Here is a 25,447-nt window from a genome sequence, read left to right as displayed (position 1 = left end):
CCCTACATCTCAACACCAAATTTCAAGTTTTTAGCTCTATCCATTCACATGCTACGAACTTGTACCAAAGTACATTTTAGTATTTTTCGCATACATATAGTTGAGTGTTCTACACTCCATCATTTAAAAGTTCTAGCTCTACCGGTTCGCCATATTCAAATTGTATCACATTTAGTACTATTTAGTACTTTTCGTACCGTTCTAGTATGAATTACCAAAAACCCAGCCTTATCTGTCACCTTTGGACCAAGAGTGACCCTCACCCAAAATTACAAGATGTTTTTCCTTAAAACACATTAAGCAAAAATCTCCCACTGTCATGGTTTGTGCCTGTGATAAGTTTATTTCTATACAAAAAAGCTTTTTTGATAATATAAGCATTGACTTATTTTAAAAATAAAACTGTTGACACTTTTTATCAAATGAGTTTTGTTCACAAGAATTGACGATGGGTATTAAATCCCAACAATACGAAGACAAATATTGCTGCTGTTAATAAATGGTCAATCACTCACTTTCCGATAAGGTCCAAATCAAATATTTATCTTAGAAAATGTATGTTTGTTATTCTCTTTTAATATTGGTAGAGTCGTATATCAATCGAAAACCAACAACAACAACATCGAAAATCTTATCACCAACAACCAAACAAACATTAACCATACTCACATTTACTCTTTGTTCTCTTTACAGTATTCGACAACAACAAGAATAAACAACAACAACGAACTACCAGACAGCTGTGGAACAATAACAAAGCTTTCCAAGCATATTAAAACCAACCACCATCCCCACCGTCTTTTGTTAAACACTCGTTGCTCGTTATTCCAAACAAACAACAACAATGAGTCGTCTCTTGCTTAGCAATTCCAATGCCGCTATCCAGCGTGCCACTGCTGTCGCTGGCAGCGCTGGTAGTAATGCATTGAGAGCACCAGCTACTACCTCCTCATCGCCGGCAATTTCCAATAGCCAGAATATATCTCGTCGTTGGAAATCATTGTTGATACACACCAACAAACTGCAGCAGTACAAACAACAACGTAGCCAACTCTCCTCATTCAGTCCGGCTCAGACCTTTAGCGCGCGCTGTAGTCGTGTCAGTAATAATTTGTATGTACCGAAATATTGTCGCGCTCTAAGTACCTCCGCCGTAGATTATCAAGCAAAAATGTCGGAAAATACCTCAAAATGTTTACAATTGGATAATATCAATCCAAATTTCATTACTATGGAATATGCTGTGCGTGGTCCATTGGTGATAAGGGCTGGTGAAATTGAAAAAGAACTGAAACAGGTATGTCCATTAGACTTTTTGCGCTTCTTTCTGTGGTTTCGTCTCAAAATGTGTGTATTGAAATTTTGGCGAAAAAGAAGACTACTAAATCAACCCCTCTATCAGTGGCGAAATTATCCCATCTCAATTCTTCTTGGGAGAAGAGTAATTGAGAGAAAACATCCTGATTCTTACATTCATAATAAAACGTAATACGTACGTACATAGTGAGTGACTGGCAGACAGATGTTATTGTTGTGATAGTTTTTTTTTTATACCCTTCACCACACTGTGGTACAGGGTATTATGTCTTTGTGCATATGTTTGTAACAGGCAAAAGGAAACGAGATAGACCCATAGTTCCTTTTGAGAATATGCATAGAATCACTTTCTGAGTCGATTTATGCATGTCCGTCCGTCCGTCCGTCTGTCCGTCTGTTGGTGTTAAATTGTAAACAAAGTACAGGTCGTATTTATAATCCGATTTAGATGAAATTTGGCATAGGTCACTTATTCGGCCCAAGGACGAACCCTATTGAAATTGGGAAAAATCGGTTCAGATTTAGATATAGCTCCCATATATATATTTAACCGATTTAATGTAAACGGTCCCTATATATCTTTCGATATGCACGAAATTTGGTACAGCCTAATCAATTAGGTCTAGAATGATGTCTGCCAAGTTTCGTGAAAATCGGTCCAGATTTAGATATAGCTCCCATATATAGTGTCGTCCGATTTCAGGTAAATGGTGCTCCAAAGTCCCTATATATCTTTCGATTTGCACCAAATTTGGCATGACGTACTGAATTGAGCATAGAATTATGTCTGCCAAGTTTCGAGAAAATCGGTCCAGATTTAGATATAGCTCCCATGTATAGTTTCGTCCGATTTCATGTAAATGGTGCCCCAAAGTCCCTATATATCCTTAGATATGCACGAAATTTGGTACAGCCTAATCAATTAGGTCTAGAATGATGTCTGCCAAGTTTCGTGAAAATCGGTCCAGATTTAGATATAGCTCCCATATATAGTTTCGTCCGATTTCAGGTAAATGGTGCTCCAAAGTCCCTATGTATCTTTCGATTTGCACCAAATTTGGCATGACGTACTGAATTGAGCATAGAATTATGTCTGCCAAGTTTCGAGAAAATCGGTCCAGATTTAGATATAGCTCCCATGTATAGTTTCGTCCTATTTCATGTAAATGGTGCCCCAAAGTCCCTATATATCTTTCGATTTGCAAGAAATTTGGCATAACGTACTGAATTGCGCCTTGAATGATGTCTGCCAAGTTTCGTGAAAATCGGTCCAGATTTAGATATAGCTCCCATATATAGTTTCGTCCGATTTCAGGTAAATGGTGCTCCAAAGTCCCTATATATCTTTCGATTTGCACCAAATTTGGCATGACTTACTGAATTGAGCATAGAATTATGTCTGCCAAGTTTCGAGAAAATCGGTCCAGATTTAGATATAGCTCCCATGTATAGTTTCGTCCGATTTCATGTAAATGGTGCCCCAAAGTCCCTATATATCTTTCGATTTGCACGAAATTTGGCATAACGTACTGAATTGAGCCTTGAATGATGTCTGCCAAGTTTCGAAAAAATCGGTCCAGATTTAGATATAGCTCCCATGTATAGATTCGTCCGATTTCATGTAAATGGTGGACCAAAGTCGCTATATATCTTTCGATTTGCACGAAATTTGGTACAGCCTAATCAATTAGGTCTAGAATGATGTCTGCCAAGTTTCGAGAAAATCGGTTCAGATTTAGATATAGCTCCCATATATAGTTTCGTCCGATTTCATGTAAATGGTGCTCCAAAGTCCCTATATATCTTTCGATTTGCACCAAATTTGGCATAACGTACTGAATTGAGCCTAGAATTATGTCTGCCAAGTTTCGAGAAAATCGGTCCAGATTTAGATATAGCTCCCATGTAAAGTTTCGTCCGATTTCATGTAAATGGTGTCCCAAAGTCCTTATATATCTTTCGATTTGCACGTAATTTGGCATAACGTACTGAATTGAGCCTAGAATGATGTCTGCCAAGTTTCGAGAAAATCGGTCCAGATTTAGATATAGCTCCCATATATAGTTTCGTCCGATTTCATGTAAATGGTGGACCAAAGTCGCTATATATCTTTCGATTTGCACGACATTTGACAGACATAGCCCAACGGATGACCTATTTATATTTGTTTGAAGTCGATTTACATACTTTATGGATAGATCTAGGTAGATTCACATTTAGATAAATATCACATATTTTATTTCATCCAATTTCATGTTAATAGTCCTGTTTAATATACCCATGGTGGTGAAGGGTATCATATAGTCGGCCCCGTCCGACTTTACTACTTTCCTTACTGGTTTTTTTTGAAATCTAGCCTATTCACAATGTGAATCTTAATGAGCACCCTCGAACCATATGTGGAGTATAAAAATTACGTTTGTAGTTTTTTTTTTTGCAAACTGGTTTATTTACGGTACACCACACGCCATAGTTATTAGAAACTTGCCCAAACAAGTTGTAGAAAATTGAGGCAGTTTTGAATGGTATCCAAATAAATAATAATAACAAAATAAACAAAATACGCCAGCAAAACACAACAAATGTCGTGTAGGATAATGTTATTGTTTACATTTATTTTATATAAAAAATCTGCCTCACAAGGTCTAGGGAATTACTAATTTTCGTCAGAATTATATTCATTTACAAGAATTTATCCAATAAAAAATATTTGTCTTTTTTTATTCATCCCCTAAAATAAATGACATTGTTATATCCACAGTCTTAGGGATAATTGGGGTACGAGGGCTACTATCTATATATTTCCAGCCTAATAATTTCAAGTAACAAGTTGCCGACAAATATATACCCTCAGTCTATGGTTTGAAACTATAATTATTGGGGTAGGTACTAGAGATGATGGACCTATACAGCCAATAATTTCATTAAATCTATATTCATTCCAAATATAAAGACCAAGGTATATTTTTTCATCAATGAGCTAACCATATGCGAGGAGGTACCGAAAGAAGTTGCTCTATAGACCCCATTTTTTGGGCTTGATCTAGGCTTGTTAAAAATATTGGAACAAATGTACTTTACGGACACCTCTAAGAACAGTTTGAAATTTTTACAATAGGTACCCCTTCTGTCAGTACTTCTAGAGATATGGGGCTCCATAGTTCCAAAAATACCCCAATTTTTTTTATTAAATTTCTTTAAGAATATCACTCCGACTCCGGGTATTTAGAAATTTTTCTTATGGACAGGAGGAAAAGTTAGCTACTCTAAACTTCACATATGAAGTATAAAATTATCCTCCAAAAAATAATTTGATTTTAATCAGTATCAAAAGGACTATATCTAGTAAAATTCTCAAACGTTTCGGAGTGGAAATCTTAAAAATATTTAATAAATAGTAGTGATATTTTCGGGAAGTAGTGATTTTCACCCGAAAAAACTTTTGTTATCGTAATCATAAATTTCTGATAAAAATTTCATAAAGTTTATGAATTTTTATAATATTATGATATTGCATTAAATTTGAATATTTCCTTCGCTTCATATGAGATTTATAAATTTTCAAATTTTGACCTTTTGCGGGAAAGTTAATAGGAGTGGATCGATGTATCCTGTCTTCGGACCTAACATAGAGTTGCTAAAAATACTACTATGTGCAGAGTTTGGATTAAATCGTTCACTCAATTCGCTTAATATGGGATGAGTGGATCAATGGGTACCTAATTCGAACGTGATATAGGCTTGGTAAAAAATTACAATGTGCAAAGATTGAATGAAATTCGCTTTATAAGAAATTTTAAAATTTTCAAAATATTGAAACTTTTTGTGGGTGATAATAGAAGGAGTGGACCGACTAGTCCCATATTCTAAATTTTGATTCAAAACGCATACTCCGCTTGCATGAACTTCCCAACAAAGCTCCCGAAGTTTCTGGCGAGTCACTGTTGATTTATGTGGCCTAGCGTTGTCCTAGTGGAACACGACATATTTCCTGTTGGCCAATTCTGGCCGTTTCTAGTCAATTGCTATCTGCAAACGGCCCAGTTGTTGGCAGTAGAGATCAGAATTTAGCGTTTGGCCATATGGAAACAACTCATTCTAAATAATCTCCTTCCAGTCCCACCATATGCATATCAGAAACTTCCTGGCCGTTAGTCCTGGTTTGGCCACCGTGCTTCACCGCTCTTTGACCACGATCGTTTTCGCACAGGGTTTATGTGATCCATTTCTCATCTCCAGTCACCATCCGTTTAAGAAATGGGTCTATCTCATTGCGATTGACCAAGGCTTCGCAGATGGAATTTCGATCCATCCTATTGTTTTTCCTGTTAATTGGTGTGACATCCAAACATCGAGCCTCTTTTTGAATCAATTTGTATAAATGGTTTAAAACTGTTCTATGATCGATTTTTAGCTCCTGGGCGATGTTACGACTGCAAACATGCCGGTCAACTTCGATCATTTCTCCTATTTTTCGACATTTTCGACGACCGGCCTAATGGATTTCTTTTTCCCCAACCTAATATTACCATGGATAAAAACGGTTACTGTCTTCGAGTAGTTGTATTATTCTGATCAAAAATATACGGGATGACAAATTTAATACACACTGCACCTTGGAGTACGGTGGAACTATGGGCCTATCTTCTTTCTATTGTTATTTTCTATCACCGTTTTTTTCATATCAACTTACGGGTCACCATATTTTATGGCAGATGAGATTTATATAATTTCAAATTTATCAAAAACAAGTTTTGTATAACATTTTAATTAAGAAGTTTTTAATCTCTAATATTTTTTTTGCAAGTTTGAGTATAAATTTGAATATTAACAAGTATGTGAAGTATGACTTCGAAAATTAAATATTTTGCTAAATTCTCAAAAATCTAACTAATTTCATAGTAGAAACTAGTATATATGTATGAATATATAATTAAATTTTGAATCGTTCCCGTTCAATTTTCTCTTCCATTTTGTTTAGTTTTTTTTTCATTCGTTTGTTTTTATTATAATGTTTTTTTGTTCATTTTTCTTTAGACGTTAAATTGTGCTAATTTAATGTTTATGGCCTAAATAATACATATTTGTTGTTTCTGTGTTTTACAATAATAATTTTACCATGTATATACTTGGTGATACTATGTAGTCGTATTTTTTTCATATTGGCATTTTCGTGTTTTCAAAACAGGCAAAAAAAAAAGATTGTTGTTCATATACTCGATAAGGTCTATTGAATGTTGATTATATAAAGATTAGTTCAATATCTCAAAGAAAATTAATATGTCGTTGACAACTAAAATTATTGTTACTAACCTAGATTCAAATGCCGGACATTTATTTTTGATTTTAACAAAAATATAACTGAACTTAAACCTGTAATTTACATAGTTCGTACACATGCCCTTTTCATGTTTTGCACATGAAGGATATGTGCTGGCCCTGAAGAAATGTGTCTTCAACTTTTAACCTACCCATCAAAAGGTCAAACAGGATATTTATTTTATTGTCGATAACATACAAAATTATCATACGGACTTTTTCAAAATTAAATTAAAATTTAATGTACATGTTAATCCTTAAGCGAAAGAGTGCATCAGCTGTTCTACCATACCGACCATAACACTCATATAATCGTTTTCCATTTAGAAAAACCTTGGTTGTTGTGGTTTTTTACAAATGCATCATGCCTATCGCGTTCTAAAACCAAACATGCAAGTGTTCTAATTTTCATCTCAAATATCATCATCGACGCCCCATAATCACCATACATATTACACATCGTTCCACAACGTTTTCTTCCGTTCTCCCTTCAAAACAGTCAATCTTTATAAGGCTGGCTGGCATCGCATTGCATTTTGAATAGCCAGCTAATTGGTTGGTACAAGTGTTCCCATTTTCAAACGTGTGTCGTCTACACACTTATATGTTAATTAAACATACATACATTTATACAATGCATGGACTATGAGTCCATCGGCATTGACGTTTCGAGAAACAATTTCTAATATTTTTTAAAAAATAAAAGAATGGGAAATGATCTACTATTTTATATACATACATATGTATGTAGACGACACTTATTTGTTTGTTTAATTTTTTTTTATCTCGTCAAATGGTCCACAATTGTGGATAATTCTCCTAATGCCGTGACTGTAGAACTTGTGTTTTTTTTTTAGATTTAAATTTATTCCCACATGCAAGTTTATTTTATTTAAACTATTTGTTACAAAGCCCGACTGTGGTCATTGACCCACTAATGCATTATTGATAAGCAGACACAGCTTGGAAATATCGGACGATTCCGGTCATTAATCACTCGAACTACCTTTTTATAACCTTTACCACACTGTGGTACAGGGTATTATGTCTTTGTGCATATGTTTATAACAGCAAAAGTAAAGAGGTAGACACATGGTTCCTTTTGAGAATATTCATAGAATCACTTTCTGAGTCGATTTTGTGCATCTCCGTCCCTCCGTCTGTCCATGTTAAATGGTAAACAAAGTACAGGTCGCATTTATTATCCGATTTGGATGAAATTTGGCACACTTATTGTGCTCAATGACGAACCCTTTTGAAATTGCAGAAAATTGGTTCAGATTTAGATATAGCTCCCATATATATTTTCGTCCAATTTTATGTAAACTATGCACCAAACTCCCAAAACTTATTCGATTCATACAAAATTTTGCGCAACGTACTAAACTATGACCAATTTGATGTCTGTGAAGTTTTGTTGAAATAGTAGATATACCTCCCATATATAGTTTCGTCCGATTTTAGGTGAATGGTGTACCAAACTCTCAAGGTTTGTCCGATTGAAGCAATATATTGCGCTGCATACTGAGTTAGGTCCAGATAGACGTATGCGAAGTTTTGTTGAAATCGGTTCAGATTTAGATATAGCTCTCATATATGATTTCGTCCGATTTTATGCGAATCATGCACCAAACTCCCAATATTTGTCCGATTGGGACAACATTTTGAACAGGGTACTGAATTAGGTCCAGATTGATATATGTGAAGTTTTGTTGAAATCGGTTTAGATTTAGATATAACTCTCATATATAGTTTCGTCGATTTTTTTGTAAAAACCCGATTCAAACAAAATTTTGCACAGCGTAACGTAAAATTTTTTGAAATCGGTTGATATTTAAATATAGCTCCGATATGTATTTTCGACCCATTTTTTGCAAATGGTGCACCAAGCACCCACTATTTGTCCGATTTAGACAAAAAATTGTACAGCATCCTGAAATAGGTCCATATTGATGTATGCGAAGTTTTGTGGAAATCGGTTTAGAATTAGATATAGCTCCCATATATAGTTTCGTGCGATTTTATCTAAATGGTGCACCAAACTCCCAAGGATTGTCCGAATGAGATAAAATCATGCACAGCATACTGAATTAAGATCAGTTTAATGTCTGTGGAGTTTTTTTGAAATCAGTTTAGATTTAGATAACTCTCACATATAGTTTCGTCCGATTTTTTGTAAATGGTGTACCAAGCTCTCATTATTTGTCCGATAGAGACAAAATCTTGCACCGTGTACGGATAGACGTATGCGAAGTATTGTTGAAATCGGTTCAGATTTAGTTATAGCTCCTATAAATATTTTCGTGCGATTTTATGTAAATGATGCACCAAAGAGCCTATGTTTATTCGATTTACACAAAATTTGACACGAGATAAAATTGTGGACAACGCTTTGTGCTGCAGCATACCAAATGATATAGCCCACGGTTACTTAATTAAGTCCAGATTTACATATAGCTACACATACATTATTTTGCTCGATTTCATACAAAGAATCCGATTAACATGCAATTTGTCATAGATTTCAGAATAGGTTTTTTAATTGGTTCAAATATCTATGTAGATCACACATTTGGTTTCGCCCGATTCCATTTCAATGGTCCACTAAAGATTATATGTCTGTTCTATCTACAGGATATTGAATATTAGTATCTCTTGTAGTATCCAAAGTGGTGAAGGGTATCATATAGTCGGTCCAATCAAACTTTTGAACTTTCTTTACTCGTTTGTACTGCATATGGTCTGAAATGATTATTTTGGGGAGATACAATTGGAATGACAAAATTTTTATAAATTCTATATTGAAGTGAGGGTAATAAAAACTTTTTAAAATTCCGAATACCGATACACTTGTTCTATAAAATTTGTTTTATTCCCTTTTCCTTTCACTTTTCCATTACAAACTCTTAAACATTATGCATGGACATATGTTCTCAATGGCAGGAACAGTCATGTAAACGTACGATTATATAATATATGTACATATATTACATTTTTAGTAAAAAAAAAACTTTTAGTTTGTGGTCACTACTAAAATGATTGATTTGTCAACGTAAACACAACAAAAAACTATGACAAGCCCTCTCATATCAACAACAACAATATTTTTCATTGCTCACTATATATTTTTTTTTAATTTAGTCGTAGTTTTTTTGCTTTATAACTAGCGGCGGAACATTTTATTGAAACAGAGCAGCAGGTTCAATTGTCACGCAGAGACAAAGTTGCAGAACTTTTACTGTGTTTTCATTTCCTCCTAACCACATTTTTAAACATTTTACTGTTCTCCACCATCCATCATCAATGAGACGGCGACGACGAGATGGTGGGAAAAAATGTGGCGCACTCTATTTGCTTGATTTATAAAAAATATATATCCCACCATTACCGCCATCAACATCATCATCATCCACATTGGATGACTACTGAATGAAAATGACTGGAAGTAATGTGTGCACGTAGCACAAAGAATCACATCCTACACCAAACAAAGATGAGGAAGTCGTCGTACCGTCATCGTATTCAGATTGGGTATGTGGAGGTATGTATATCAGAAGCTTCGCAACCACCACCGCCACCACCCGGCTTTGAACTACGACAACAAAACAAACAGTAGTCTCTTCTATTGGAATGTTATGGTGAACTGCGCACGTTGAATGTGTCAGCAGCAGCAGCTCTCTGTGTGACACTCCTCCAAAAAGCCAAAAAATGCAGAGAGAACCAGGAGGAGGCCAAAGTTGAAGTAACTCTCAAAATGTGTTATATTTTGTGCATTTTTTGAGTATGACGTTTGATGTGGTATTCTTCTTCTTCATGGTAATGAAATATTACTAAAAGTGCATTTTGTGCTTGTTTGGTTTTTGTTTTTTAGTTGTCGTGTCTCGATTGGCATTGAAAAGACACACAGAAGAAATAATAAAAAAACAACAAAATGTAGAACATATGGTGTGCGAATGTGTTATAAAGAAACGTATTAAATTGATTACACAGTGGTTCAAAGTAATTTAACACAAATTTAGGAAATTGGGGGAGGTTGAAAAGAATTATATTTCAATGCGTTGTATAGAATTGTGACGTGACAAAACTAGACAAATACGTATATTGTAATTGCGCAGCTATGTAATACAAAGAGTATACACTGCGTAATATAATAAAACAATCTGTTGAATGAGCTTTCAACCCCATTTTGACAAACTTCGCACAGACCATTGACAACTTTAAACGGCGTAGTTAGAATATGGTCGGCATTAAGGATGAAAGGGGGTGTCACAATATGCGTAACGGCTTTTGTGTAGGAATTTGCGTAAAGAATAAAATAAATAGAGAACAATTAAACTACCAGCGATGATTTAAAATGAAGGCACAAGAATGCACCCTTTCCCATTTTTTTAATTTCGTTAAATTATATATTTCATTTATATGATGCACAAAGAAATATTCGTAAAAATTTTATTTTTAAAAAAGTTGAACTTTGTTCGCTTTAACCAATGTATTTTTATTTTAAATGGTTGCTTGTGACAAGTGTGTCGCGCCGTCGTTTCTTTCGGTCATGGTTAATGTTGTCTCTGTTTGACTTTTAATGAATTTTGCATTTACTTTGTCTGCCTTAATGTCTATCTAGTTAGCAATGCATATACATTTCAATAGATATGTATGCATGTATATAATCGAGAACACATTTTGAAGTATACGTTTCAAAACATTCACCAAATTTGTACATTTTCTAAATTCGTACTAACGTTTTTTGAAAGTTTGAGCTTAAATTTTGAAACATAGATAGTTTTGGTAATGGTTTTGTCCAATATTGTATTACTTATTTTTATACTCTTCACCACACAGTGGTACAGGGTATTATGTATTTGTGTATATGTTTGTAACAGGCAAAAGGAATCGAGATAGATACATGGTTCCTTTTGAGAATATGCATAGAATCACTTTCTAAGTCGATTTATGCATGTCCATCCATCGGTCTGCCTGTCCATGTTAAATTGTAAACACAGTACATGTCGCATTTATGATCCGAATTGGATGAAATTTTGCGCAGCTGTTTTATTTGGCCCAAGGACGAACCCTATTGAAATTGGGGAAAATTGTTCTAGATTTAGATAAAGCTCCCATATATATTTTTATCCGATTTAATGCAAATTGTGCACCAAAGTCCCTATATATCTATCGATTTGCCCGAAATTTTGCACAGCGTACTGAATTAATTGTAAAGAGTAACACCCATCTCTTTCGTGAAAATTGGTAAAGATTTAGATATAGCTCACATATATATTTTCGTCCGATTTAAGGTAAATAGTGCACCAAAGTCCCTATATATTTTTCGAATTACACGAAATTTGGCATATTGTTATGTTTCGTGAAAATCGGTTCAGATTTAGGTATAGCTTATATATATATATATATATATATACGTCCGATTTAATGTAAATGGTGCACCAAAGTATCTTTCGATTTGCACAATATTGGGCATGGCGTTCTGAATTAAGTCTGGAATGATGTGTGCTAAGTTTCGTGGAATTCGGTTCAGATTTAGATATAGCTCCTATATATTTTTTCTTCCGATATTATGTAAATTGTGCACTAAAGAACCAAAGTTTGCCACACAATTGTGTATAATGTGCTGATGTTACTATAAATTCATCTCTTGCAAGTGTCCTTAAAATCAGTTCAGATTTATATATAGCTCCCACATATATACTTTCATCCGATTTTAGGTAAATGATGCACCTAATTCCTACTGTTTGTCAGATGGGCACGAAATTTTCGAAGGAAAATTGACATGAAATTGTTAGGATACATATGTAAAATATACCCAAACTGGTGGAGATTATCATATAGTCGGCTCAGTCCGACTTTACCATTTTCGTTACGGTTTTTATTTAGGATTGTGAAACTAACTATACTATTTCATACATACAATTTTTATTCCACATAATTGATTGTAGCGACCCCATAAAATTTCGATACAATTTTTCCTTTGCTTCAAAAAGGCACCAGTTTTGAGGATTTTGGTTTCGTAGATTCCGTTCAGGAATTTTTGAAGTTAAAGATGCACTTCGCAAAGGTAGGCCGTCGTCGAAAATGTCGAAAAAATCGGAGAAATTATCGAAGTTGACCGGCATGTTAGCAGTCGTAACATCGCCCAGGAGCTAAATGTCTACCATAAAACTGTTTTAAACCATTTACAATTGTTGTGTTCCACCAGGACAACGCTAGGCCACACACATCTACAGTGACTCGCCCGAAATTTCGGGAGCTTGGTTGGGAAGTTTTAATGCATCCGCCATTACAGTCCGGACTTGGTACCAAACGATTGTCATATTTTTCTTGCATTGCAAAATTTTTTAATGATAAAAAATTGGTATCTATGTGGGATTGTGAAAATCGACTACTAGAATTTTTTTTCCAAATAGAGAGCAGGATGTGTATGAGAGAGGGATTATGAAATTACCTTTAAAATGGCAACAAATTATAAAACAAAACGGGTCATATTTGGCCCAAATCGGACATTTCGAAGCATGTTAAATAAAGTCCTATAGTTTATATAAAAATAAAGGATTTCTTTTTCCCCAACCTAATATAGAGAATTAGTGGATAGTGCACAAAAAGTATTATATTACATTCTACCATCTCTATTCCAAAGAAGAAACAGTTTTTATATTTATTAAATTATTCTATCCACACACCTACAACAAACAGAAGTACCTGTCAGCTGATAAACCAATAACAATATGGTGTGAATGTCTATTGCAAAAAATACTTATCATATCTTCATATATATACACACAATATATTCTAAATAATATACAAACAATAAAATATACAAGTATGTGCTAAAAATGGGTTATCGCAATTCCGAACAGAACACTGGAAAAAAAAACTTCTACGGTCCAAGTGATTTTCTCATTTTTTTTTCAATGAAATGAGAAAATTACAAAATTGTTGTGTTTGTTCAAATATTTGCAAATATATATATATATAAATGAATGGACAAAAATGAAAAAAAACTAAATATAAACAAATGCTGCTACATCATTCAGTAATTGGATGGATATTAAATTGTACTATTAAATTACTACCATGTCATTCAAATTATTTACTATTCAAAAATTGTTTGTTTTTTTACTGTCATTTGAATATTAAATTTATTAAAGTGACACGCTTTGTGGGTTTACCTGTATTTTGTGGTTATAGATAAATGTCTGGACTAAAATGAAGATTATTTTAAATATAATATATTAGATTTAGAACAAATCCTCATGTTCCGCAATAAAAATGATAATTCAAATTCATATGAAAAACGATAAAATAGCAATGCATTACGTTCATATATATCTACACCTTATAGGCCACCAACAGATCAACATATCAAATAGATTGGCAATTTGTTATATGACGTACTTGTCTTCTAAACTGTATCGATGTATTTACAACAAGTCTACTAAAATACACAGCTCATCTATCAACAATTCCGTTAATTTATAATTGCAAAAGTTTTTTTTTCGAAAATTACCTACAGTGAGTGTAATAAGTATTTTGCCTCAATACAAATTTGACAAAATTCCAATATATACGTATAAAGCCAGCATACTAAAGACGTAAAATGAATTATGTGTGATGGAATATGTTTGTGGATATATTTAGATCGTATTTCTGCAAGAATCATGGCGATAGACCTATTGGTCTCGAAGATATCGGCCGAAATCTATAACAACCCAAAAATTTTTATCACAAAAAAGTATTTTGCTTTTTATTATTATTTTAGAAAAAAATTGTTACATAAAACACGTTTGGTCTTTTTATAGTACAATTGCGGTTAATCACATACTATAAGGGATTTGTCGACGATTCCAATACATCACGGCATTTGTTCGTGGGTATTTTCTCACATTTACATTCAATACATTATCCATTAGTATTTCATTTAATATTTGGTATTTTTTCGTCTTAATCTTAAGATAAGAGTATTAAACATAGTCATTGCGGCTTCAAAACATCCCAAATATGTTTAGAATAATAAAAAAGAGGTTTTAGAAAATATAACGGGAGGATAGGACCTTAAAAACTATTAAAACCAAAATCCGACAAACAAATTATTAAAAAAAAAATCGCGAAACCCAATTTTTCTGACTTTTTGGGTTTTTTGTGATAAACATTTTTGGGTTGTTATAGATTTCGGCCGATATCTTCGAGACCAATAGGTCTATCGCCATGATTCTTGCAGAAATACGATCTAAATATATCCACAAACATATTCCATCACACATAATTCATTTTACGTCTTTAGTATGCTGGCTTTATACGTATATATTGGAATTTTTTCAAATTTTTATTGAGGCAAAATACTTATTACACTCACTGTACAAATATTTGTTCATGTGTTTTGTGATATTTCACAGAATTCGATACAACCACAAGCATATAGTTTTACAAAAAAAAATAACAATTTCACACACTGCTATTGCGATTCATGCATTTGATCTTATTTAGCAATCCATCCGCTTGATTTTCCCATTTAAGGTTGTTTGAATGTTATTTGTTTAGATAATTGCAATTGTTTTTCCCACTCCCCCATTCAAGTGCAACTACAAAATATTTGTAATCGGCAATCAATTATCATGCAGTTTACATAAAATTTATAATTGATATGTATGATTGGGGTTTGAATGCTGGCGTTGTGGGTATCTTAATTAAATATGAATTTACAATATGATAATTTGTTTTGTAATTCAATTTCATTTATAATTTTTATAACTTCAGTTTTCATAGGGGTAAACGATTTGCATTAATTCCAATTCGTTTATGATATTTATATTTAACAGGATATAATTAATTAATTTTATATTTTCTCTTTATTTATTTTCAGGGTGTGAAGAAACCTTTTGACTATGTCATCCGTGCCAATATTGGTGATTGCCATGCTATGGGCCAAAAGCCCATTACTTTCCTCAGACAGGTAAGTGTCTATTACTAAAAATTAATGTTATTTCTTGCTTTTTTATATCCTATACAACTATGTTGTCAGGGTATTATATCTTTGTAACGTCGCGAAATATTGGTCTTGGACCAATCGTCACGAAATTTTGAATGTAGGGTGGGTTCTGGGCCAAGAAGACCCCTACTGTATTGGTAATGATCAATTAATATTTAGGGAAAGAAATGGACCAAGTACTTCTTTATATCATTCACCACACTGTGGTACAGGGTATTATGTCTTTGTGTTTGTAACAGGCAAAAGGAAACGAGATAGACACATGGTTCCTTTTGAGAATATGCATAGAATCACTTTTTAAGTCGATTTATGCATGTCAGTCCATCCCTCTGTCCATGTTAAATTGTAAACAAAGGTCGCATTTATGATCCGATTTGGATGAAATTTGGCACAGCTCATTAATTTGGTCAAAAGACAAACTCTATTGAAATTGGGAAAAATCGGTTCAGATTTACATATAGCTCCTATATATATTTTCGTCCGATTTAAGGTAAATGGTTCACCAAGGTCCCTACATATCTTTCGATTTGCATGAAATTTGGCATAGCGTATTGAATCAGGCCTAGAATGACGTACGTAAAGTTTCGTTCAGATTTAGATGTAGCTCCCATATATATTTTCTGCCGATTTAATGTAAATGGTGCACCAAAGTCCATATATTTATCTTTAGATTTGGCATAGCGTACTGAATTAGGTGTAGAATGACGTGTGCCAAGTTCCGTGAAAATCGAGTCAGATTTGGATATAGCTCACATATATTTTTTCGTCCGATTTTAGGTAAATGGTGCACCAAAGGCACAAAGTTAAGCCGATTGACACAGCGTACTGAAGTTAGTATAGCCTAACGTTTGTCAACGTTTGTTGAAATCAGTTCAGTAGGCCTATTCTGTAACTTTTTAACAAATTTCGACATTGTTTATTTTACAACAATTTCATTTGTTTGTGTTGTTGTTTTTACAATAACAAAAGAAATTTAAACAATATCGAATGTTGTTAAAAGTTACAGAATAGGCCTACAGATTTGGATATAGCTCACATATATATTTTCGTCCGATTTTAAGTAAATGGTGCACCAAAGACTCAACGTAAGGCCAATTGGCACAATATTTTGCTCATTGTTCTGAAGTTAGTAGGGTCGAAAGTGTGCCAAGTTAAACATATTGAAAGATGGTCTAGCATTCATAAACTATTGCATTTCCTGTTATGTCGCTGTATCATGAAGGCCTCTCGAATGTACAGACCCATTACACTAATCACTAAAATTACTTAAAACCGAACTAATACATGAAGGGGTAGTATATACTCGTTCGCGTTCAAAGCAACCTGAGGAGTACATCTAAAACCCAACGTAAACTTGATGCGTGAGTCTTGATAATTTTCCGTACGGAAGTCTCTCCAATGCTTCCGTTGAATACACAGTTTTTCAAATTAAACTCAACCCATTCCACCAGAACATCGATTAAAGTTTGACTGCAATAAATTCTCCAAATTCTTCTCAATGAAACCGTACCTAAATCTGAATCGACTGATTGGGATGAATTTCTTTCCTCGAGGTTTCGAGAATTCGAATGAAGCATTCTCCAATATTTTCCTTTTATAGATCCTAGAAATTATAGAATTTCTTTACAGCTAACATTCTTTTGAGATCAAAATTTATTTCCACTGTTTTGGAAGTTGGACATCCTGGTTCCGATTTCAAAAACGATAATTTACCGCTAACATTCTCACAGAAAATCGAACGATGTGTGGTATTTTGTCCCTCTATTGTACTTAATTAAATTCCCTTTTAACACCATGTAAATCCTCGACACCAACAATGATATTCCGCATTTTAGCTCTATTCGTCCACACAATTTGAATAGTACTACATTTAGTACTTTTTGTACACCACAATCATATCTCAAATGTACACAATCCCAGCTATACCAATATTCGTTTATCCACAGCATTCTTCACTCATTCCAAATTTCAAAGTTTATTTGTTTTTTTGCGTGAATAACATTTCTAGTCGCAACGTTTTTACCATTTTCAAATAAAATTTTAATTTGTTGAAATTCTTCTCCTTCCTATTTATTTTATTTCCAGCTTTTGAATTTGACTTTTGATCCTGAATTGTTGAAATCTCCCAATTATCCCGAGGATGTTAAGGCTCGTGCCAAGGCTGTGCTAGAAGGCTGTCAAGGTTACTCTGTGGGATCTTATACTGATTCTGCTGGTATTGAAGTTATTCGCCGTCAGGTAGCCGACTTCATTGCTGCTCGTGATGGTGTACCCTGTGATTGGCATAACATTTTCTTGACTGCTGGTGCTTCTCCCGGTATCAAGAGTGTGTTGGCTTTGTTGAGGTAAGATGAAATAAATGTATTTCCTAAAATAGAAAAATAATGTTATTTTTCTTTTATGCAGATGCAAAGTTGATGGCAAAGCTCCCGGTATTATGGTGCCCATTCCACAATATCCATTGTATTCAGCCACCATTGCTGAATACGGTATGACCAAAGTCGATTACTATTTGGAAGAAGAGACTGGCTGGAGTTTATCCACCGCCGAATTGCAACGTTCTTATGACGAGGCCAAAAAGACCTGTAATCCACGTGCCATTGTTGTCATTAATCCTGGCAATCCTACCGGTCAAGTGCTGACCAGACAAAACATCGAAGAGATTATTAAATTCGCCCACAAGAACAAATTGGTCATTTTGGCCGATGAAGTATATCAAGATAACATTTACGATAAGGATTCGAAATTCTTCTCGTTCAAGAAAGTGATGACTGAAATGGGTTCACCTTACAGCGAAATGGAATTGGCTAGTTTTATGTCCACATCTAAGGGTTATTTGGGTGAATGTGGTATTCGTGGTGGTTATATGGAAATCATTAATATGTGCCCAAAAGTTATGGCTATGTTGACCAAATCGATTACTGCTTCGTTGTGCGGCACCACTGCTGGTCAGGTGGCTGTTAGTGCTTTGGTAAGTGGGGAATTAAGAGAATTTTAATTTCATATTTTTGAAGAACAATCGTAGACATAGTTTTCATGAATAGTCGTTAATATTTTTCAGAAACAGTTAGTCCATAGGTCTAGATTTTTAAACAGATTTTTTCGAGGATAACACTGTGCTACAAAATAACAAAAAAAATTTTTTCAGGGGTTCTAATGTACCAATTCTGTTTAGTTGGAGTCCCTGGATCACGAAAATACCTTTGGTTTTTCTGGGTCACTTCGAAAATTAATTTTATAACGGTAAATATAGAGAAAAACGTGGTTTCATGGATTTTCCATTTGAAACTTGAATAACTTATTTGCTTTATAACGGATTTATATTATTCTTTTTTTCTTTCGAAGAGTACAATTTTTCCTTTAAAACAAGATATATATTTGGTACATCGGTTGAGTATTGGCTGCGTTACAGCGGTTGAAATGTGAAAAAATACGCATAAAATGACAAAATTTATTTTTCTTCGGACTGTACGATGAAATTATGATATTAAGCCATATAAGTTTTATTATATTACGGGGAAGAAAATTAAGTTAGCTTTCGAAAATGATAAAAATCAAAAAAATCGGTTAAAAAATGGATAACTTATACACATTTTTGTATTGAATCTATGCATATTCTCTAAAGGAAATATGGGTCTGTATCGTTTCCTGTTACAAACTGTTATGTTTGCAACGGGGAAAATGAAACGAGATAGACCCATAGTTCCTTTAGAGAATATGCATAGAATCAATACAAAAATGTGTATAAGTCATACATTTTTTAACCGATTTTTTTGATTTTTATCATTTTCGAAAGCTAATTTAATTTTCTTCGCCGTAATATAATAAAACTTATATGGCTTGATATCATAATTTCATCGTACAGTCCGAAGAAAAATAAATTTTGTCATTTTATGCGTATTTTTTCACATTTCAACCGCTGTAACTCAGCCAATCCTCAACCGATGTACCAAATATATATCTTGTTTGAAAGGAAAAATTGTACTCTTCGAAATAAAAAAAGAATAATATAAATCCGTTATAAAGTAAATAAGTTATTCAAGTTTCAAATGGAAAATCCATGAAACCACGTTTTTCTCTATATTTACCGTTATAAAATTAATTTTCGAAGTGACCCAGAAAAATCAAAGGTACTGTCGTGGTCCAGGGACTCCAACTAAACAGAATTGGTACATTAGAACCCCTGAAAAATTTTCGTGTCGCACAGTGTAATTAGACCATTTAAACATATTTTTGACGGAACAATTAGTCCAATAGGCGTGGATTTTAAACCTATTTTTGGAGGCAACATTAGACCAATAGGCGTGGATTTCTTAAACATATTTTTGCCAGAACAGTTAGGCCAATAGCTGTGGATTTTTGAAACATATTTTTGAAGGCAAAATTAGGCCAAATGGCGTGGATTTTTTAAACATATTTTTTGTGGCAAAATTAGGCCAAAAGACGTGGATTTTGTTAAACATATTTTTGAAGGCCAAATGACGTGGATTTTTTTAAACATATTTTTGGAGGCAAAGTTAGGCCAATAGGCGTGTTTTTTTTTTTAAACATAGTTTTGGAAGCAAAGTTAGACCAATAGACGTGGATTTTTTAAACATAGTTTTGGAGGCAAAGTTAGGTCAATAGACGTGAATTTTTTAAACATTTTTTGCCAGGAAAACATATTTTTGGAGGCAATGTTAGGCTAATAGGCGTGGATTTTTTTAAACATAGTTTTGGAGGCAAAGTTAGACCAATAGACGTGGATTTTTTAAACATAGTTTTGGAGGCAAAGTTAGACCAATAGGCGTGGATTTTTTAAACATATTTTTGGAGGCAAAGTTAGGACAATAGACGTGAATTTTTTAAAAATTTTTTGCCAGGAAAATATATTTTTGGAGGCAAAGTTAGGCTAATAGGCGTGGATTTTTTTTAAACATAGTTTTGGAGGCAAAGTTAGACCAATAGACGTGGATTTTTGAAACATATTTTTGAAGGCAAAATTAGGCCAAATGGCGTGGATTTTTTTAAACATATTTTTGGAGGCAAAGTTAGGCCAATAGGCGTGTATTTTTTTAAACATAGTTTTGGAGGCAAATTTAGACCAATAGACGTGGATTTTTTAAACATAGTTTTGGAGGCAAAGTTAGACCAATTGGCGTGGATCTTTTAAACATATTTTTGGAGGCAAAGTTAGGCCAATAGGCGTGGATTTTTTAAACATAGTTTTGGAGGCAAAGTTAGACCAATAGGCGTGGATTTTTTAAACATAATTTTGGAGGCAATGTTAGGCCAATAGGCGTGGATTTTTAAACATAGTTTTGGAGGCAATGTTAGGCCAATAGGCGTGGATTTTTTAAACATATTTCTGGAGGCAAAGTTAGGCTAATAGGCGTGGATTTTTTTAACATATTTTTGGAGGCAAAGTTAGGCTAATAGGCGTGGATTTTTTAAATATATTTTTGGAGGCAAAGTTAGACTAATAGGCGTGGATTTTTAAACATAGTTTTTGAGGCAATGTTAGGCCAATAGGCGTGGATTTTTAAACATATTTCTGGAGGCAAAGTTAGGCTAATAGGCGTGGATTTTTTTAACATATTTTTGGAGGCAAAGTTAGGCTAATAGGCGTGGATTTTTTAAATATATTTTTGGAGGCAAAGTTAGACTAATAGGCGTGGATTTTTTAAATATATTCTTGGAGGCAAAGTAAGGACAATAGGCGGGAATTTTTAAAACATATTTTTGGAGGCAAAGTTAGGCCAATAGGCGGGAATTTTTAAAACATATTTTTGGAGGCAAAGTTAGGCCAATAGGCGGGAATTTTTAAACATATTTTTGGAGGCAAAGTTAGGCCAATAGGCGTGGATTTTTTAAACATATTTTTGGAGGCAAAGTTAGGCCAATAGGCGTGGATTTTTTAAACATAGTTTTGGAGGCAAAGTTAGACCAATAGGCGTGGATTTTTTAAACATAGTTTTGGAGGCAAAGTTAGGACAATAGGCGTGGCTTTTTTAAACATATTTTTGGAGGCAAAGTTAGGACAATAGACGTGACTTTTTTAAAAATTTTTTGCCAGGAAAGTTAGTCCAATAGGCGTGGATTTTTTAAACATTTTTTGCCAGGACAGTTTGTCGAATAGGCTTGGATTTTTTAAAAATTTTTTGCCAGGACAGTTTGTCGAATAGGCGTGGATTTTTTAAACATTTTTTGCCAGGACAGTTAGTCCAATAGGCGTGGATTTTTTAAACATTTTTTGCCAGGACAGTTAGTCCAATAGGCGTGGATTTTTTAAACATTTTTTGCCAGGACAGTTAGTCCAATAGGCGTGGATTTTTTAAACATTTTTTGCCAGGACAGTTAGTCCAATAGGCGTGGATTTTTTAAACATTTTTTGCCAGGACAGTTAGTCCAATAGGCGTGGATTTTTTAAAAATTTTTTGCCAGGACAGTTAGTCCAATAGGCGTGGATTTTTTAAACATATTTTAAGCATACATACATACATATGTTCTCAAGGAAAGTTTAACCAACATTTTTTATTGCAAATTTCAGGTAAATCCCCCCAAGCCCGGCGAGCCATCCTATGACCTATATATTAAGGAAAGAAATGGAATTTTGGGTGCTTTGAAAGAACGCGCCGAATTGGTACATAAAACTCTTAGCAGCTTTGAAGGCTACAAGGTCAACAAGGTGCAAGGCGCTATGTATGTTTTCCCTCAAGTTGTTATTCCACCCAAAGCCGTTGAAGCTGCCAAGGCTAAGGGCCTGCCCGCCGATGTTTTCTATGCATCTGAACTTTTGGAATCAACTGGTAAATATAGATAATCCTAAAAATTTTATTTATGTATATTATTATTTTTTATAATTATTTCTTTTCTAGGCATTTGCATTGTTGCCGGCAGTGGTTTCGGACAAAAACCCGGTACATATCATTTCCGCAGCACCATTTTGCCCCAGACCGATGTATTGAAGGACATGATGAACAAATTCCAAAAATTCCATGCTGAATTTATGCAAAAATACAAATAAATTACTGCACACTTCCTGCAACCTCCCTCCAACTCCTTACCGCTCCTCGACGTCCCATTTGTGTAATGTAAAAGTCCATGGTATATTCCAAAAATGTCAAATGGATTTCAACACACGGAGATCTTAAATAGTTATTGTCGTTTTAATTAATTTTCTGTTTTCCTCCTTTTTTGTTTGCCCCCCAATTTTAATGTGATCATCGTAATGCATCAAAACAAAAAAGTGTTTGTTATTTATATTTAAACAAAAAAACATATGATCTAATATATTTCATAATATATATACAATTAAATAATTAAATTCTTGTTAAGATATAAAATGCAAGACAAAGTAAAAAACAAAATCACTGAAAAATAATCAACGATATTATATAATTGTTTTATTTCTGTTCGTTCGTTCGATCATTTATTTATTTAATTTATATTTTTTGTAGCAGATTTCTTTAAGATAATGGATATATACCCAAAAGGTTTCGTAGTTGCTTTTTTTAATATTTACTCAAAATTTAAACAAAAAAAATTAGACACATACATCGTGAACATTATCTCTGTTAAAATTAATGTGGACAATAATATTGTATTGTTTTATTGACACTAAAAATAATTTATACAAAAATATAATACATATAACTTTAATTCATAATAAAAAATAATAAAGTTTTAATAACATCTAATTAAACATTTTTTAAAGAACAATTAGGCCATTAGACGTAGATTTTTAAACATATTTTTGCCAGGACAATTAGTCCAATAGGCGAGGATTTTTTAAACATATTTTCTCAATCACAATTAGGCCAATAGGCGTGGATTTTTGAAATTTATTTTCTCAACCACAATTAGGCCAATACGCATGGATTTTTTAAACATATTTTCTCATGGGCAATTAGGCCAATAGGCATGGATTTTTTAAACATATCATTTAAGGACAATTATGTCAATAGGCATGGATTTTTTAAACATATCCTTTTTAAGATATCCTGTTTTGTCTAAGGTATTCTGTCTACGGAAGAAGACAGATGCAGAATGCACAACCATTTCTGGCGAAATGACCCCATCATATATAAAAATTTGTTCAAATTGAAAAGTTGCTGCCCATTGTCTTCACATTTTGTATTCTGTCTAAATAAATCCTTTTGAAGGACTTTTGCATTCAAACCCTCGCTGAAACACTTTAATTTTTGTGTCTGTAGAATAAATTGTGGGGGTCTTCTGTCTATAAAACTTTAATCTGCTACAGATAAAATGTATTCAAAAATTCTTCTAGGGACAGAATATCCAGCAAATACCTTCCATATGTGTCTAGCCGTCAACTTTTCAAAACAATGTAGCTGTTCAAATCGACTATATTGCTTTGACCATAAAAAATTGTCGAAATGTTACATAGCTTTGAACTTTCACATAATGCTAATTTACTCTTAAATATCATTATTTTTTATATGTTTTGTCAGTATGTAATAAAACTTTAGAATTTCCTCTAACGATTTGTGTAAAAATCATGAAAATCGGTTAAGTGGTTGCTGAGTTATTTGCATTTGAAATAAACGATGTTCCGAAATATACCTACTCTGCGGTGCTGCGCACCTATTAGCTGAAAATGAAAAACCACACAAAAATCGAGTTTTTAAAAATGACAATTTTTCGTTCGTGATGGCTGCTGTTGGTTTGTAAAGAAAATCATAGCATACTTTTAGGCAGAAACAGTATCTACAAGTCGGATTACACACTTTTAAGGCCTAAAAATATGCTATAATTTTCTTTACAAACCAGAAGCAGTCATTAGGAACGAAAAATTGCAGTTTTTAAAAATTCGATTTTTGTGTGGTTTTTCTTTTTCAGGTAATAGGTGCCCAGCATCGAACAGTAAGTATATTTCGGATCATCACTGAATTCAAATGCGAATAACTCTGTGAATACGTAACCGATTTTGATAAATTTTACACAAATGAATACATGAAATTCTTAAGTTTTATTACATATTGACTATGTATTTTAAACCTACGACATGTAAGAGAAAATTAGCATTATATGAATGTTCAAAGATATGTGAAATATCGACTAATTTTTTATGAAATTTGCACAGCAGTATAGTCGATTTGGACAGCCTGTGCTATATCCATGGCAATTCAGATATGCACAAATTTTATGAAAAGAATAACATAGTACTATCATGAAAAATCGTCCATAGACAGAATATCTTGAAAATGTTGTTTACTAACAAAAGGCTGAAGACTTCTAAAGTCCGACGACCTTCAAAAGGTCCTCTCTCCAAATACAAACCTTATAAAGGGTCTCCTGTTGATAGAAGATCTTCAAATGGATATCTAAGGAAATAAAAGGGCTTCCAAAGAACTTCTATTAAAAGATCTTCAAAATATTTTTAGGACCTTTATAAAATGGATGTAAAAAACACACCTTGGTTGTAATTTGGCATTTTAGTAGGTCTTTTAAATCCCAAAAAAATGGGAGGCTTTTATCCGCTGGGTCAAGGCTTTCACAAAAACTCACTCATCCTTCAACCTAACATGCCTTGCCTAACATGTTAGAACTTCCTCTGTAAATTTGTATTTTCTCAGCCATGATTAGGCGTAAGCGTGTATTTTTTAAACATATTTTCACAAGGACAATTAGGCGAATAGGCGTGGATTTTTTTAACATATTTTCTCAAGGTCAATTAGGCCAATAGGCATGTCAAAAACACACATCTACTGATGTTTCAAAAAAAATGTATAATTTTTTTTTATGAGAAATGCAAGTCTTATTAATTGTATGTATTCTATTAAATTCAATACAAATTGCAATATAGATCGA

At 33.5% G+C, this 25,447-nt stretch overlaps 1 protein-coding gene across 1 annotated transcript; it reads left to right on the top strand.

Annotated features, from left to right (window-relative positions):
* The first annotated feature begins 846 nt into the window (after positions 1-846).
* On the top strand, positions 847-22,661 carry LOC133322949 (alanine aminotransferase 2-like). Its single transcript, XM_061531935.1, has 6 exons — positions 847-1,297; positions 15,509-15,598; positions 17,720-17,979; positions 18,041-18,605; positions 22,164-22,422; positions 22,492-22,661. The coding sequence occupies exons 1-6, from the start codon at positions 1,172-1,174 to the stop codon at positions 22,638-22,640; spliced, it is 1,449 nt and encodes a 482-aa protein (XP_061387919.1). The 5' UTR covers positions 847-1,171; the 3' UTR covers positions 22,641-22,661.
* The last annotated feature ends 2,786 nt before the right edge of the window (positions 22,662-25,447 follow it).

Source organism: Musca vetustissima, unplaced genomic scaffold, assembly GCF_032173495.1.
Source record: "Musca vetustissima isolate MV318-11 ecotype Yass unplaced genomic scaffold, APGP_CSIRO_Mvet_v1 utg148617, whole genome shotgun sequence".
NCBI classification, from domain to species: domain Eukaryota; kingdom Metazoa; phylum Arthropoda; class Insecta; order Diptera; family Muscidae; genus Musca; species Musca vetustissima.
This window is presented reverse-complemented; position numbering and strand designations above follow the sequence as displayed.

Coding starts and splice junctions, on each gene's coding strand:
- LOC133322949 (XM_061531935.1), top strand. CDS start 1,172: ATGTCGGAAAATACCTCAAAATGTTTACAATTGGATAATATCAATCCA. Junction 1,298..15,508: donor TTGAAAAAGAACTGAAACAG/GTATGTCCATTA, acceptor ATTTATTTTCAG/GGTGTGAAGAAACCTTTTGA. Junction 17,980..18,040: donor AGTGTGTTGGCTTTGTTGAG/GTAAGATGAAAT, acceptor TCTTTTATGCAG/ATGCAAAGTTGATGGCAAAG.